Source organism: Orbicella faveolata, unplaced genomic scaffold (genome assembly GCF_042242905.1).
Source record: "Orbicella faveolata isolate gen_17 unplaced genomic scaffold, um_ofav_v1 contig_14, whole genome shotgun sequence".
NCBI lineage: Eukaryota > Metazoa > Cnidaria > Anthozoa > Scleractinia > Merulinidae > Orbicella > Orbicella faveolata.
In genome coordinates this window covers 5,248,124-5,264,160 of record NW_028301541.1, presented here as the reverse complement: position 1 = coordinate 5,264,160, position 16,037 = coordinate 5,248,124, and the positions used below count along the sequence as shown (strand labels likewise).

General features: G+C 40.3%; 4 protein-coding genes and 1 non-coding gene across 5 annotated transcripts; 4 read left to right on the top strand and 1 right to left on the bottom strand.

Annotated features, from left to right (window-relative positions):
- The first annotated feature begins 507 nt into the window (after positions 1 to 507).
- LOC110068465 (EGF-like repeat and discoidin I-like domain-containing protein 3) lies at positions 508 to 3,922 on the top strand. The gene is made up of 5 exons (XM_089287710.1): positions 508 to 643; positions 1,244 to 1,569; positions 2,174 to 2,315; positions 3,095 to 3,417; positions 3,680 to 3,922. The coding sequence occupies exons 1-5, from the start codon at positions 517 to 519 to the stop codon at positions 3,851 to 3,853; spliced, it is 1,092 nt and encodes a 363-aa protein (XP_089143836.1). The 5' UTR covers positions 508 to 516; the 3' UTR covers positions 3,854 to 3,922.
- A 478-nt stretch (positions 3,923 to 4,400) lies between these two features.
- LOC149113722 (EGF-like repeat and discoidin I-like domain-containing protein 3) lies at positions 4,401 to 6,889 on the top strand. Its single transcript, XM_089287387.1, has 5 exons — positions 4,401 to 4,532; positions 5,276 to 5,329; positions 5,667 to 5,808; positions 6,349 to 6,671; positions 6,884 to 6,889. Exons 1-5 carry the CDS (start codon positions 4,401 to 4,403, stop codon positions 6,887 to 6,889), a joined length of 657 nt encoding a protein of 218 aa, XP_089143513.1.
- A 261-nt stretch (positions 6,890 to 7,150) lies between these two features.
- LOC110068467 (EGF-like repeat and discoidin I-like domain-containing protein 3) lies at positions 7,151 to 10,348 on the top strand. Its single transcript, XM_020775844.2, has 3 exons — positions 7,151 to 7,274; positions 8,061 to 8,386; positions 10,139 to 10,348. Exons 1-3 carry the CDS (start codon positions 7,244 to 7,246, stop codon positions 10,334 to 10,336), a joined length of 555 nt encoding a protein of 184 aa, XP_020631503.2. The 5' UTR covers positions 7,151 to 7,243; the 3' UTR covers positions 10,337 to 10,348.
- On the bottom strand, positions 9,096 to 9,181 carry Trnam-cau (transfer RNA methionine (anticodon CAU)). The gene is given in 2 exon segments: positions 9,096 to 9,131; positions 9,145 to 9,181. It is a non-coding gene; the product is annotated as a tRNA-Met (tRNA).
- Positions 10,349 to 11,117: 769 nt separating the features above from the next.
- Positions 11,118 to 16,024, top strand: LOC110068468 (lactadherin-like). The gene is made up of 6 exons (XM_089287386.1): positions 11,118 to 11,411; positions 12,336 to 12,474; positions 12,715 to 13,040; positions 14,158 to 14,299; positions 15,331 to 15,653; positions 15,986 to 16,024. The coding sequence occupies exons 1-6, from the start codon at positions 11,118 to 11,120 to the stop codon at positions 16,022 to 16,024; spliced, it is 1,263 nt and encodes a 420-aa protein (XP_089143512.1).
- The last annotated feature ends 13 nt before the right edge of the window (positions 16,025 to 16,037 follow it).

The window sequence follows — 16,037 nt, the reverse complement described above, 5'->3', positions numbered from 1 at the left end:
ACATTTTAATTTTTTTTACAAAATTTGGTTACGGAATCCTTCGGAGGTTTTCGGGTTATCTTCGGTAGGCTTCGGCAGGCTTCTCTGGAATCTTGGAAGTAATTTTGTTCTCAACAAAAATTATGGAAAAATGTCCTATAGCTTAGCCTATCAAAATTAAGTAATTTTAATCTCCTTATTATACAAGAAATTATTTCAGGAAAACTGGTTTTGAATAGCATTGATGCAGACAGAACTGAAAGCGAAATTTTTCTATAGTTCAAAGAGACTCAAGAACCTTTAATCATGATGGCTAAGTACCGCCTGGTGGACAACAGAATAGAGTGCAATAATAAAAACCATTTACTACTATGGTAATTCTTAAGCCATACTTTGTACCAGTAGCAGGTGATTTCTGTACGTTTTTGTCAACGTGTTCCTTATCCCCCACTCGGGGGCAAGGAACTAAGCATCCTTCATTTAAGCTTTTTCTTCTTCTTCTTCTTCTTCTTCTTCTTCTAGGTCTTCCAAGGTAACATGGAAAGAAATCTCGTTGTATTTCACAAGTTCAGACCTTCGTTGAAAACACGTTACGTTCGCATTCATCCGAAGACTTGGTACAGTTATATCTCCATGAGAGTGGAGCTGTATGGCTGCAGATTGGGTAAGTTGTGTTTCTAGTTCCTGTATATTCTCGAGAAATTATAACTCTTACTATTTTAGATATATTAATCTTCAAAATGGACCCAGTACAATGGCTAAATCCCTCTATGAGACGCCTACAGAGAATCATGGTCAGTTGTGTTCATCCAAACAAACATCTATCCAAGATGATGAATACAACTATCATGATCCCATGCAGGCGAATATCATAGAATCTTGACCATTTCTTAATTCGAATGTGTTAACGTGGTTTATATTTTTGAGCGAAGAGAGTTTTCTTGTGGTTTTCTACAAAAGATTTGGCACGAGAGAAGAGAAGAACAGTCTTTCTTAGTAGATCAATCTGTTTTTTGAACTCAGCTCAGTTCATTCCAATTTTTTCAAACGTTGTACAATAATGATGACAAAGCATTTGAACTTGCTAAGAGAACGGAAATGCCATCACATTATAAAAAAGCAAAATAGCTTTTAAATTGAGGCGCACAGCGTTAAAACTTTACTTTACGCCAGAATATTACCGTAGAATATCGTGGTTGTCTTGTTCTGTTATTCGCCTCATTCTAAGGATTACATCCTCTATCTATTCTCTTTCCGGTTATAGGTCCACTCTGTAACCGACCAATGGGAATGCAGTCTGGCCGTCTTAAAAATCACATGATCACAGCCTCGTCCATATGGGACGTGAACCACGCCGCTCATCTGGCTCGTCTTCATAACCGTCGCCGCGGCAATGTTATGGGGTCATGGTCCTCAAGATACAACACTAGGTACCAGTGGCTACAGGTCTACTTCGGAGGAGCAGCCAAAATAATCCGAATTTCTACCCAGGGAAGACATGACACGAATCAGTGGGTGACACAGTATTATATAACGCACAGTTTGGATAGAGTTCACTTTTCAGAGTACAAAGAACGAAACAGCAGGAAGGTAATACGTGACTTTGTTATTTTTGTTTTTAATGCTTTTCTGATATGACCGAGGTCTTTATTCTGGCTACTTGAATTTGTTGCTGAACGTACAGAGAAGCTAGCATTTATTGAGCTCGGGAGTAAAAGGTCAATTAATCGCGTTGCTTCAAGTCTCTCAATTTAGCACGTCGCAACTACTCACATCTTTCTTACAAATGTGTCCTTCAGCGCCAAGGTAATTGGAGCCATTCAATTGCTGGCCGACTGACATATCATAAGTCATTCTGGGTTTTGAGAGCGTTATCTTCAAACGACGAGAAAGAATTGAAGCGAGACAATTTTTTGTCCGATAGTACAGCTTGTGATAGCTTGCCCCGCGAAAGTCAACAGCAATGGCAAGCAGTAAAATGCAAGAAGACCAAGTAATAAGGTCCCAGTTTTTGCGTATAACGACAACAAGTGCTTTGCAGGTCTGTCTCATGTTATTTGCTCCGGGACGTCTGGGTTTCCCTCGTTTAAAGCTTCCTCCCGCTTAAAGCAGTTGCAGTATCATACAGTATGTTCATGTGACGTCATGGTGACGCAGTGGACGGCAAACTAAGTTTTCCTCTTTCGTATTTCAGTATTTCAGTGCTAACCGCGATCGCAACACGATAGTGTCACACCCCTTCATTCCTGCTATTCGAGGACAGTACATCCGAATACATCCATGGGGATGGCACGCTCATATCTCTATGAGAGTGGAGTTCTACGGGTGTCGAATCGGTAAACCTCATTAGTTTTAATATTTTAGTATTTTCATGGAATATAATACGGACACCAAAACTGATATAACATCTGACATCAGTCTAAAAGAGGGGCACGCGCATTGAACAAGACGAGACAAGGCAACATTTATTTGTATTGTAGTTTGCAGGATTAAATAGAACATAAAAATTTGAAATATGCATTGTAGCTGATCACCCAAAATAACTACAGAGCTAAACTAGTTGACTTGTTCCTGTCGTTAGCACTTTTACAAGCTCTATAAAAAACGCATCTTTTTAAAGTTATGAACAGCTTTGTAAATGATTGATAGTAATAGCACGCAACACATCTCACATATAAGATAACAACAACAACAATGACAATCCTTTATTTAAACACGATTTGAGTTGGTTTAAAGCGACAGATTTGCTTGTGGGGTCGTGTATACAAACGTTTAAGAAAAACAGAAATATGTACTGTAATAATGATAATCATATACGTATTATTTCATTCACATTAAGAAAACTAAAAATCCGTCACGTCCTTGCTTCGCGTTTGAATCGAGGTCGCAATTAAAGTCTAATTGTTTAATAAAAACGTCTTTTCTAACTTTGGCATAGAATTGCTTAGAATTATCAGTATAGTACCGGTGTGCTGTGTTCCAAAGTGCAGCTCCCCGGTAGCTGATCGAGTTTTTCCTATAGTACGAACAAAATCCCGGAGTTCTTAGATAACGTTCTTAGAGTTGTCGTCAAGTATTCAGTTAACCGTATTATTTTCGTACGAATTATTTTCAGACCGTTTCACGATGCCTCTCGGTATGGAAGACTATCGTATCCTCTCGGGTCATCTTCGGGCCTCGTCGTCGTACAACTACAACCACGGACCTGACCGAGCGCGTCTGAACATCTACAACAGTCATGGACGAACAGGGGCCTGGGTAGCAAAGTATCGAAACACCCATCAGTTTCTTCAGATTGACTTGCGGGAGTTGAGTATCATCAAAGGAATCGCTACACAAGGAAGAAGAGAAGCTCACCAATGGGTCACCAAATATCAGATGTCCTACAGTCGCTTCGGAGCTCGGTTTAGAAGCTATGTGTCATATGGACGCATCAAGGTAAGCAAACCCCTGTAATTTATTTCCAGAGGGTCCCCTACATAGATTTGGCGGGATGCGAGATGAGGGTAAAAATGGTGTCAGAATGTGGGATGACAGAAATAGGCCATATTCGTATTCTCAATATTGGACTGGCACTAGCTTGGAACTGAAGCCTAGGCGGGAGTCTTTTCAAATGCTCAAATTTCACAACTGCTTAGGTTGTGTGTATAACTGCGATGATCAATGATGTCTTCGTTTCTTTTCTTCTTTCAACGTTTAGGTCTTCATTGGTAACTACGACATTTATCACACAGTTTCACGTAAGATACTCCCCGCAATTAGAGCACGCTACATCAGGATACACCCTAAAGGCTGGCGTTCATATATTGCTATGAGGGTTGAACTTTATGGAGGACGATTGAAAGGTAATTATACGAATAAGATAGAGAGCTGAAAACAGACAAATGATCCGCGGTACCATGTTACGCTACAAAACAATCGTAAACTAGCAATACACTCATGCTAGATATATAATGCAAATGGAAGAAAAATGCACCGGACCTTTATCATAACAAAGAAAGAATCGAAGAATTAATTTTGCTAATTTTTGTACCTCTCATTTAATCCAGCCAGAGTAAAAGATACCTGTGCAACCAAAAAGTCTCACAATAATGACGTAGGACGGTGTAGCTGCTCTGATTGGAGCGTGAATGGTGAAGTTAGTTAGTTTTAAAGGCCATGATAAATCTATGACTGGTTTTAAGAACAGTAACCAATTTCATGCCGCGTTTTTTTTCTCAGAAAACTTTTGCGATGCCCCAGTGGGTGTCCAATCCGGTCGTATCAAAAATAGCCAAATCACTGCCTCCTCTCAGTGGAACAAACATCACGCACCATGGCTGGCTCGCTTGCACCGCACCAAACGAGGCCCTTATATCGGGTCGTGGTCTTCCCGCCATAACAACCACCATCAGTGGTTACAGATCGACTTCAGAAGAGCAATGAAGATCACTGGTATTGCGACACAAGGCCGACAAGATGCCGTCCAATGGGTGACTGCGTATTATATTTACTATGGTTATGACGGAGTGTTCTTCTCTAAAGTGAGGTACTGGTGGAATTATGCCGTAAAGGTAAGCAAGTTCGTTGATTTTATTCCATTATGTTTTGGTCTTTTTCTCAGTCTTTGTTTTATATTTACTTTTGTTTGTTAGAGTAATGTAGTTGTTGCTCTGGCAGTAGCAGCAGCAGCAGCAGCAGCGGCAGTACTAGTAGTAGCAGCAGCAGCAGCAGTAGTAGTAGTAGTAGTAGTAGCAGTAGCAGTGGCAGTAGCAGTAGCAGTAGCAGTAGCAGTAGCACTAGCAGTAGCAGTAGCAGTGGCAGTAGTAGTAGTAGTAGCAGCAGCAGTAGTAGTGGTAGTAGTAGTAGTAGTAGTAGTAGTAGTAGTAGTAGTAGTAGTTGCAATTGTAGTAGTAGTATTGTATCTGTTAGTTGTATTATTTGTTAGATTTGTCCTTGTTATTTGTAGTGTTATTGTTAAGTAGAATCAATTCTTGTTAAAACGTTATGTTAGTGTTGTAAGTATCGGAAGTACTGTGAGCATTGTTGCTTTTTATTGTAATTGGTAAGTGATACAGGTGATGTAAGTAAGGGGCTATTCACATGATTCTGGAATGACTTTCATTCAGGAATGAGTTTCATTCTAGAATGAAGTTCGTGCTGCATTCACATGACACAATCGATGGGCCCAGGTTTTCGCGCCAGATCAGATTTCCGCCATCTTGTAAACGATACGCATGCGACACCCGCCCCAGACTACATGGTTTATGATTTTCGTTTTCACTTTACTTGATACAAGAATAAAATTTCATTCCAGAACGAGGATTTCTTTCAGATTGAAAACCAGAATGAACTCATTCCAGAATGGCTTGTAAGGAAATAAAATTTCGACTCGTTATCATGTAAACAGATACCGGCAGAGAAATATATGGGGATGGAATGAAGTCGTTCCAGAATGAAAATCATCCCGGTATCATGTAAACAGCCCCTAAGTTAAGTAATGTAAAATTGTAACTAAAGTGTGGTATTACAAAAAAGAAAAATAAAGAAAAAAAATAATAAAGGGGTATTTTTTTTGTCATAAGTTGGACCAGCCATGTTAAATTTTTCTAACGAGTTATTGTCTTGCGCTTTAATAAGTAAATTACTTTCACTTCAGTCCAAGATTTCTTCTAAGTTGCTTAAACCATTCTTTTGCATTCACACAGACTTTTCAAGGAAACCGTGATCAACTGTCTATCCAAACCCACCCAATCAACCCGGCAATATACTGTCGGTATGTTCGGATCATACCACGAGGCTGGCGAGCACATATTTCCATGAGACTGGAGTTGTATGGAAGTCCGTGGAGTAAGTAACTTAAAAGTATTTTACATACTCTTTTCACTATCTATTCTGTTGTAGCTAGTGATCAGCCTAGCAGTGTGCGGCTGGGAACATAATGGCGGTCGCTTCTTGGCGTTTTCGAAGTGCTTTTGCAGAGGATTTATGCAAATTTTGAACGACTAGTGGATTTACACTAAAACAATCAGATTATTCGCTCTCGATTTCTATGCGTAAGAGCTTCCTGGGGCTGCGCCCTCGATAGAAATCTCGAGCTCATAATCTAATTGTTAATTACGGGAAGATTCATCCCACATATGAAAACTTACTATGTGAAAAAAATGCCTTCTGTCTCAGCCAATCAGCATTCGGTAATTTGCTCCGTATGCGATAAAAAACAAATTCTGGGAATTGGCGTATTTTGTTTCTCAGCGAGTATGTTGTGTTGTTTTGCTGGAATCGCCAAAGATATCCAGAGGACAGGCGGCTCTTAGACAACGAGACGTGATGGTGTTTTGGGAAAAAGTGCTTTTGCTTTAATACTGTTTTTTTTTTTCTTTGTTCCAGATCGCTGTGACATGCCACTTGGTCTCGAGGACAAACGCGTCCACAATAAGATGATACGCGCTTCCTCGTACTATAACTACTGGTGCGGACCTTGGAGTGGACGATTGAACGGGCGCAGACATGGTCGATACGGAGGGGCCTGGTGCGCAAAGAGGCGAGACAGACGCCAGTGGCTTCAGATTGATTTTGGCGCTCTTACAAAAGTGTATCGTATTGCTTCTCAAGGAAGACAGAACTCCGCCCAGTGGGTGAAGTCGTATTCTCTGTCATACAGCAAGAACGGATACAAGTTTATAACTTACAAAGAAGGAGGGCGAACCAAGGTTAGTTCGGAAACAGTCGCAATCATGTTCCATAGCTTATTAACAAATAGGGAACGCGTTGGACAATCAAACGCCCGACGTTATGTATTACGGTACAATATTTCCGCGCGAATCGGTCTGTAGTTGATACGATGTACGCAATCGTGTTACGCGTCTGTATTAATGTACAATACGAAAGCAGCGTACAGTTATGACTGTGGACTTATCACTAGTGGTGACTAAAAGCTAAGAGAGAGACCTTGTCTCTTTTTTCCCTATCGGAACTTCGTGCCTCGTACGGAGAGCTTCGACAATTGTCGCTGGTATAGAAGATTTCTACAGGCGCGTAACACGATCGCATGCGCACTGCACGGTGACTCGAATCAATAACAGACCGATTCGCGCAAATAGGACTCCTCTGCTACCTGTGTTGTGAGCCGTGTTCTTGAAGTCTTGCATAACGTAATGGATTTTTATTTCAGGTATTCCCAGCCAACTACGATCAGCACGTGATCGTACGTCATAGACTCCGTCATCCAATCTTAGGACGCTACTTTAGATTCCACCCAATCACGTGGTATAGCTGGATATCAATGAGAGTGGAATTATATGGTTGTGTTGTCGGTGAGTTTGGATATCACTTCCGGTTCTCTGTTTTTGTTTACCCCCTGATTGTAAACATGCACATTAATATCATGGGTGACAAATTACTCCCTAATTTTGGCGCGAAATTTCAGCGTTAATCTATAATTTCACATGTGAAATTTCAATATTGCGATGGGAACGTTTCGCGCAAAATTTCTCGATACAATAAACAAGTCAAAAGCCCGCGATTGTAAGCGTAATTAGTCATCTATGACATTAGAAGGTCACGGTAGTGAAACGGTACACTCGTAAAATTAAGAAATAATTTCACTTGCGTTTTGTCAAAATTCTAATTATTTCTCTCGCCTTTTAATTATTAAAATTTTGACAAAACACTCGGAATATTATTTCCTTGTTTCCTCACCATTTGATTACCCATACTTATCATCAATCAAGGCCTGTGAGCTAGCAAGTACTTCATATTTTCTTTCAAGAGCGAGAAAAAATATTACGGCTGAGAATAAACTGTTAGAAAACCTATTCAAAAGACCACATTCAACATCTGAATTAGTTTGTAGATTGATCTGAAACTGAATTCTTAAGTATGGCTTAAACATAACTTAAGCGCAGCAAACCTTTTTCACGTTTCTTTTATTTGAGTTTTGTTTAAACTTGCAGGTCGATAACTTGAGTACGGCCTTGCCTCAGAGCGAAGGCCAAACAGACCCAAACCCGCCTCGTGGTCACGGCTGTGTACAAAGGGCTAACTAAGGTTGATTAACGCTGTTCCATATTTTCATTCAAAAATGGTTATTCTTTACCTAGGTGCGCGATGCAACAAGCCTCTAGGAATGCAAAACGGCCGCATTCGCGCGGCACAAATTACCGCTTCGTCCAGCTGGGACAGGAACCATGCACCTAACAATGGCAGGCTTCATCTGCATCGTGTCGGCGCGCGAATGGGGGCCTGGTGCGCACGCCATAACAACCGTCTTCAATGGTTTCAGGTGAACTTTGGTCGCCCGACAAGGGTGGTGAAGTTCGCTACTCAAGGACGACATGACGCCCGTCAGTGGGTGACTCAGTATTATTTGACGTTCAGTCAGGATGGTGCACACTATGCCGAATACAAAGAAAACAGCAATCGAAAGGTATATACTACATACGCATTTAACAATTATTCTACGAGCACGCGTTTGATATGAGTTGGCTATAATCATCTTATATCTAACAAGCGCGAGTGGAATAACTGTTTTATTTACAGTCAAACCGGATGTTCTTTTGATGGGAACTTTGCAAACTTCCGCCTCAACATTGATATTTGATTGACAGTTTGCAAAGTTCTCATCTAAAGAACATCCGGTTTGACTGTAAAACTCCCCCAAAATATAGAAAAATAAACTAAAATAAAAATAAAAACGTCTCAAGAATTCACGCGTACGCTTACCATATTTGTAGAGCATGGTATAATGGCTCATAATCCATGATGGCTAAGCCAATGAACGTGGCTATTGAATTGGATTATCCAATGATTCAGTTTTTAATAAAGATGTCTTTAAAGTTTCTGGTATAACTTCAGGTTTACTAGGCAAGTCTAGTTACAGAACAGATTGTTGTCTGAATCATTAAATTAAATCATTCGCTAGAGACTGAAACATTTATAGTGAAGACAAATTTAAAATAATTGAACAATTGACGTTGTTCAGGTGTACACATTTTTTAGTGACTTTAGAATGAGCGCCCTTCATATTAACAAGAGTGTTCAGTTTTTTCTCACAGTAAAAGCGCTGATCTTGCTCGTTTTATGGTCTCAATGGGCGGCAAAAATTAACGACATTCTTAGCTATATCAAAATATTCATGCCCCGTGTGAGGATCGAACTCACGACCTTCAGATTTCTAAGTTAGATTATGAGACTGACGCGCTGCCTACTGCGCCAACGAGGCATCTATGAATATCTAGACTGCTAGATTTAAAGTCGTGAATGATCCTAAACCTGGGGTGCTTTCCAATCAACCAAAAACTCCGGTTTGCATTACCGGAAATTTCCAGTGGCGAATGGAAATATCATTTTTTAAAGCTATACCAAAAATGTCTGAAATTTCGTTACCGGGAATTTGAGTTCCACTTGATTTTCCTATCCGAAATGTCAGTAATTTTTGGTTATATAGCTCCCATTTCGGATTTTTCGGAAACTTTCGTAGGAAATTTCTATGCCATTTGACCCCGTTTCAAGAGTTCCGGAATTTTCGGCTGAACTTACAGCGTCTCTTTTTCAAGTTAAGTTTGGACTGCCTGGCCCTTATTTTGCAGTAGGACTTGCTAGTTCTCTTATTCCAGCGTGTACAACGTAAAATGCGGGAGTTTTTTTGCAGCGAGTTTAACAGCAAACCATAACTTTAACTGGCCTTTACCCCAAGTGAGAATTAGTTCTCGGACTGGCTAGACAGACATCAAAAATAGTAAACATCCAAAAAGTGAATTTCTGTCTGGAAAACTCGGTGCGCAAAGGTTTTCCTATGTACCTCTACCTGAATTATCGCGTACCGACTCAAAAAAAAAAATAAATAAATAAATAAATAAATAAATAAAACCCTGTGCCCCGTATGAAGATCGAACTCACGACCTTCAGATTTCTTAGTTGGATTATGAGACTGTCGCGCTGCCCACTGCGCTAACGAGGCAACTGTGCTATGAGATGCAAATTAAGAAAATTAAGAGCAGTCTGATTCACATTACTGTTCCCTTAATTTTCACTGTTTCCGGTCACAGTTTTCGTGATGATTCTGATTGGTGATTCTTCATTGATCAAGCTGACTTGGTCGACGCAAACAACAGAGTAACATTCACCAAAGAAAATATACGAAATTTAAATAATGCCTCTTTGCTGTTCTCTCTGTTAGTACTTCCAAGGAAACAGAGATCAAAACAGCGTTGTTCAACATCGACTGTTCCCTCGAATCAAAGCCCAGTACATTGAAATTCATCCTTGGGGCTGGTACAGACATATTTCCATGAGGGTGGAGTTCTATGGATGCGCTGAAGGTTTGTTTATCGATATCATTCTCACACTTTTGATTTGCATGAAATGGGGGGAATAATTCTCTTAATTTTTGGTTGTCAACGTAAAACTCTTGATTCTCAGGTGAGAACTTTGACACTTTGTAGATGAAAAAGCACTGCAGTGAAGCCTCCAAAAAGACTTTTTTTGTGCCGGGGATGAACAAGCCCTTTACAGGGCCCGGTTACATGTTGCAAATCAGCCAATCAATCAATCAATCAATCAATCAATCAATCAATCAATCATTAACAGTACAGTGGGCCGCAAGTTATGCAGTGGGTCATCTAAAACAAAGTAAAGTCAAGCTCACTGTGTAACTTGCGTCACAGCAGGGCTGAGCTTGTACTTTTGTACCACGTGACAGGGTCATACAAAGGTCTTATTTCGCGAAATAGTCCGAAATAACCCGTTACTTAAGAGTCTCGCCGACGGTGCTATCAACGATCGCCAGAGTATAAGTATTGAGAGTAAAACACGCGCGGGTCGGACTTGCGTGAAGGGACATTGAGAAGTGTATCAAAGAATGGTTTATTCGCCATTTCCACATTCCCCATAATACACCTTGTTTGCTCCCCCCCCCCCCCCAACCAAAAAAAAAAAATTTGCATAACCTTTGTTTCTTATTTCTCCTGGGTATTACAGTCGTCCCAAGAAAAACTGAAGACCATGCTTATGCAAAATTTTGGGGGGCAAACAAGGTGTATTATGGGCGATGTGAAAATGGCGAATAGCACTTGAACCTTCTTGTCGTCATTGCGACGTGTTCTACCTCCATTCACCCTTAATACCTCCCATCTTACTTTTGTTTAGACCGCTGTGCTATGCCTCTCGGTTTGGAAGATAAGCGTATTACAGATGGCCATCTTACGGCCTCCACCTACTACAACCATCACCTTTCACCCTGGCATGGCCGACTGAACCACCGCTGGTCATGGAGCGTGCGGCTCAGAAGAGTAGGACAATGGTTTCAAGTGAACTTTGTAGAGTTGATGCGCATAAAAGGCGTGGCCACTCAGGGAAGGCAGGATGCAAATCAGTGGGTGAGAAGTTATACAGTCGCTTACAGCACAGGTGGGATGAATTTCGTGTCTTACAAGGAAGGTCGCACTACCAAGGTAAATATCACATTTCTGCCATACCTGTAGTCACTGATAAGATAAAAGATCGAACAGAGCGAGATAAGTATAAAAATCAAGAAAATCTAACTGTACCTCTGAAACTTTAACCTCTCTTCTATAAAATCAAAATTGTTCTGTGTTCTTCGGGATTTTTCCGAGGGAAATCGATTTTATAAAAAAACAGACGTTTCAGAAGCGAAAAAGCTAGTTCGCCATTTTCTAGTTTCCAATTGACCATAATTCACTCTGTTGGCCACAAAATTTTGCATAAGCTATTATTTTTAAATGCTCTTTAGAGGTCTGCATATTCCCAAGAGCATTTCACAACAACAGTTCATACAAAATTTGGGGGGCAAACAGAGTGAATTATGGGCAATTGGAAAATAGAGAATACTTTATTACCTTTTAATTTTTCTCAATATTCCTGAAGAAGGGAAGTCAAGCTTACCGAAACATCGAGGGTTAGGAGCAAGTAATAATACTTTCTTATCAGACCATTTAGCAAATTTTTGTAGTTATTTGAAGCAGGTTCAAAAACCACGTGCATGGGATATTTACTATCAAACTTGATATCTGGAACATTCACAGTTTTGACTGTTTCTGAAAAAAAAAATGCCTCACCGGGGAAAGAAAAAGGAAAGAACCAAACTCCACTTTCATTTTAACTGATATATAGGTTCGATTATTTTATATCTAGTCTTGGCCCGTTTCAGTTTCAAGTCTTTTAACCGTTGCTTAAACAAAAAATGTTGTCGCCCGACATGGTTCTTGAACCCACGACCCTCAGATTAAAAGTCTGATGCTCTACCGACTGAGCTAACCGGGCTGCTCTCCCTTCATCTAAAAATCTTAAGTCTTTATATTTTCACTACTCGTTCCTCAGCCTACTTCATGCATGTTTGTTTATATTTTTTTCTTCAGGTTTTTAATGGAAACACCGACCGCCATTCCATTGTGTATCACCAGTTTACCAGGCCATTCACGGCTATACATGTTCGTTTTTATCCGCGAAGCTGGTACAGCTGGATATCTATGAGGGCTGAGGTTTATGGTTGTTCAGGTATATTTGAAATGACAATAAATATATTTACTACACGTTAGTAATGGTTAAAAGACTGAGGGAGAGGGGAGGTACAATTCAGACTGTAATTATAAGAGTGACAGGAGGGAAAAGATAAGGTCGGTAAAAGCGATTAGCCTTCACGTTTCGAGTGTCAGCTCTTCGTTGGCGCCATTAAAAGATCATGTTCACTAACATGCCATGGACTAATCTGATTATTCACCATTGTGTATTACACAGCTGCTCCGTGTAACAAACCCCTGGGATTGCAAAACCGTCGCCTCCCGGACAGTCGAATTACCGCTTCATCCGAATGGAACCACTTTCACGCGGCCAGACTCGGGAGACTGGGCCAAGTCAAGCACGGTCGCTTCGTGGGGGCCTGGTGCGCAAGGCACAACAATCACTTGCAGTGGTTCAAGTGTGACTTTGGTCGAGCAATGAAAATCACCAAAGTAGCCACCCAAGGCCGGCAGGATACCAACCAATGGGTGACGTCGTTCTATCTGTCGTCTAGCCAGGATAACGTTCATTGGGAGATGTACAAGTTCAGGAGTGCATACAAGGTGATGATGATAAATATGCTGTTTAAATACCTGTGCTTATATGGGAATGGGATGTTAATATTTAATCTCCGTAAAGTTTTGAATTTTGAAATATTTACCGTCTTCCTACACAGTTGACTTGTTCTTACGCCGGATTCACAGAGTGTTATCTTGCTTTGAAAGGTGTAATCCTCTTCCGTGTTTTAAGTTTTTCATACCTTTGAGGGTTAATTTATCGCAACGTTGATTCTGCCTGGCAGGTTACAATATTTTCAAAACTAGATGCGTGACTCAAGTTGGAGCGGGTTTGGGTCTATCGGAAGTTGAACTTCGCTTTCCTATCAACCTTAGGTTCCTTAGGGAACTGCAATATAAAAGGACGTGGATTCTCCTCGGATATTTTGAAAAGAACCCCTAAGAGGTAGCAAGATCCAGTTTTGTAGGAGTGGCTTGAAATGTTTTCACCCCTAAGAGGTACCAATTCTAAAACAATACATTGACTGACACTGACTTTTCGCCTCAATTCCCTTAGAGGTGCCTCAAACGTTCCCGCTGTGGACCGTTTGAAGCTGAACACCCTAAAAAAAAATACCAAAACCGCTTTTGTAACCCTAAAAGATACGACGAACACTCGTCTTTTTTTATATAGGAGTCTCCCCTCGGCGTTAGGTCAAGATAGCCTTGCTAGACGTGTGTAAAGTAATTTGAATATTCAGCAAGAAGACTGACTTTCCTCCAGGCATTTCAATAACCATGCTAAATAGCCATAAATGACATATAATTTTTCACGTTGTTATTGTGCTGGTATGTAGACTCGTTGGTATGCAGGTTACATAATTATGCTAAGAAGTTAATATTTAAGGAGTTTGTCCGTTAGGAGTTGTCACTTGGACGGCGGCACCTCCGCTTTTGATCAGTTCATTTTGGAAATTTTGTTTTAGTAAATTTCCGTGTTTTTGTTTACTACGTTTATTGTGTTAATAACTATCCTAGGGCAATTTATGTCTGATCAATAAACGAGACGCCCCCTCCTATATGACTGATGTTTTCTTACTCATACTAAGTTAGAAATTATTTTGTTTTCCTTTCACTGCAGAGTGATTAGACAACAATTAGTTTTTTTTTTTTACACTCACAGCTTTTCCAAGCCAATCGTGATCAAAACAGTATTATGAAAAACGCCATCAACCCGCCGATTTTAGCAAGATATGTTAAACTCAACCCACGTGGCTGGTACAGACATATCTCTATGAGAGTCGAGTATTATGGATGTGTTGCCGGTGAGTTAACTTCTTTGTTTAGCTTCTCAATTTTAAAACTTAGCGCAAAGCTTATTACCCAAACCCTAAAACAAAATGGTTTGAGTTTTTAGAAGGACCTTAATTTTCGGGATATGAGAAGACATGGTACTTCTAGATATCAAAACGTTTGCTCAAACTAAAAATTACTTCTGTTATCTTTTTGTCGACGTCTGCAAGTTTTTCATTACTCTTCTTAGTTTCCGTCCGCAGTTTCTCTTGCGCCCTTACTTATGTTGATATTTGCGATGAAATTAAACGTTTGCAAACTCACTAGGAATGTTCAAGTATTTATCAAACACTAGAGACAGTGTTTCAACGGGATTCCCAAACACCGAGAAGAGAGTTCAAAATACGACGAGCAGCGGAGTATTTTGACGAAATTCGAGGTGTTTGAATAGCCGATGAAACACTGTCTCGAGTGTTGGATATTTCCTGTCAATCGAAGCAAAAACTAAGGAGTAAACGGAGAGGTAAAATCGTTAAAATGTATGCTTATTAATACCGGGTATCCAAAACTCATTCACGGTTGTGATTTTCTTTGTTTTAGCTTGATGAATTAGCAGTAATGAGTTTGAGAATGTTTCGTCCAGCTTAAATCAAATAGTGAACTAAACAAAAATTTGAAGTTATCCTTCATGCTTAAGCAGATGCCTCGTTAGCGCAGTAGGCAGTGTTTCAGTCTCATAATCCAACTAAGAAATCTAAAGGTCGTGAGTACGATCCTCACACGGGGCACACAATTTTATTTTTGTCTTACAAATCTGTAAAAAAGAAAACAACATAAGAAAACCAAACCTGATGTAACCAAAAAAGTGTTAAAATAGCCGGCTACTGTACTATTTTGGTATTAATTATAAATCGGACGTCGTTCAAGGCACATTTCTTCTTTGCTTCAGTTCATCACTGTTCAGTCTCACGTATTTACTATAACTAAGTGTTATTTACCTGTGTTCATGAAAATTTAAGTTTTAAGAGCAATAATAATGTTCAAATCTTTACTTACAATGTAGATCGTTGCGATCTGCCACTTGGAATCCGAGACGGTCGCGTTACTCGCGCGATGTTCTCCGCCTCCTCAATGTACAACCACTTATATGGTCCCTGGAGCGCCAGGCTGCAGGCACAGAATCGAGGCTCCATGCGAGGCGGCTGGATTGCTAAGTACAATAACAGGCACCAGTTTCTTCAGGTTGACTTGGGAACTACCTCCAGGGTGAAGAGAATTGCCACTCAGGCACGTTATGATGCCAACCAATGGGTAAAGTCCTACACCGTGTCATACAGTAACAATGGAGTAAGGTTCTTTCCATACAGACACGGAAAGAGAGTTAAGGTAAGGTGTCTCCACTGTTTATTCTTCCGGTCATCGGAAGCACTCACCACTAGAAAAATAATGACTGAAATTTTCCAAAGGATTTTAATTGCTTTCGATCGCGTAACAATAATAGCTGCGCGATGAATAAACAAAAGTCTATGTGCTAGTGCAGTACAAGCAGTTACGCGTCACTAACCGCATGCGCGTAGCGAGCGCGGTACGCGAGACACACGCAGTAGAGGTTGGTGTTTCCACACGCGTGGGTCGAGCACTTTGTCTAAGGTTAGACGAAGAATCAAGTGTCCTCCGGCTTATTGGTCATGTGAAATTGGTCCACACTTGTTTCTTAGATTATTGTTAAAAAGCAAGACCGTTTACTGGATAGTTAAAAGAATAATTTTA

Coding starts and splice junctions, on each gene's coding strand:
- LOC149113722 (XM_089287387.1), top strand. CDS start 4,401: ATGAAGATCACTGGTATTGCGACACAAGGCCGACAAGATGCCGTCCAA. Junction 4,533..5,275: donor GGTGGAATTATGCCGTAAAG/GTAAGCAAGTTC, acceptor ATTTCATTCCAG/AACGAGGATTTCTTTCAGAT. Junction 5,809..6,348: donor GTTGTATGGAAGTCCGTGGA/GTAAGTAACTTA, acceptor TCTTTGTTCCAG/ATCGCTGTGACATGCCACTT.
- LOC110068468 (XM_089287386.1), top strand. CDS start 11,118: ATGCCTCTCGGTTTGGAAGATAAGCGTATTACAGATGGCCATCTTACG. Junction 12,475..12,714: donor TGAGGTTTATGGTTGTTCAG/GTATATTTGAAA, acceptor TGTATTACACAG/CTGCTCCGTGTAACAAACCC. Junction 14,300..15,330: donor GTATTATGGATGTGTTGCCG/GTGAGTTAACTT, acceptor CTTACAATGTAG/ATCGTTGCGATCTGCCACTT.
- LOC110068467 (XM_020775844.2), top strand. CDS start 7,244: ATGAGAGTGGAATTATATGGTTGTGTTGTCG. Junction 7,275..8,060: donor ATTATATGGTTGTGTTGTCG/GTGAGTTTGGAT, acceptor TTCTTTACCTAG/GTGCGCGATGCAACAAGCCT. Junction 8,387..10,138: donor AAGAAAACAGCAATCGAAAG/GTATATACTACA, acceptor TCTCTCTGTTAG/TACTTCCAAGGAAACAGAGA.
- LOC110068465 (XM_089287710.1), top strand. CDS start 517: ATGGAAAGAAATCTCGTTGTATTTCACAAGTTCAGACCTTCGTTGAAA. Junction 1,570..2,173: donor AAGAACGAAACAGCAGGAAG/GTAATACGTGAC, acceptor TTCGTATTTCAG/TATTTCAGTGCTAACCGCGA. Junction 2,316..3,094: donor GTTCTACGGGTGTCGAATCG/GTAAACCTCATT, acceptor AATTATTTTCAG/ACCGTTTCACGATGCCTCTC.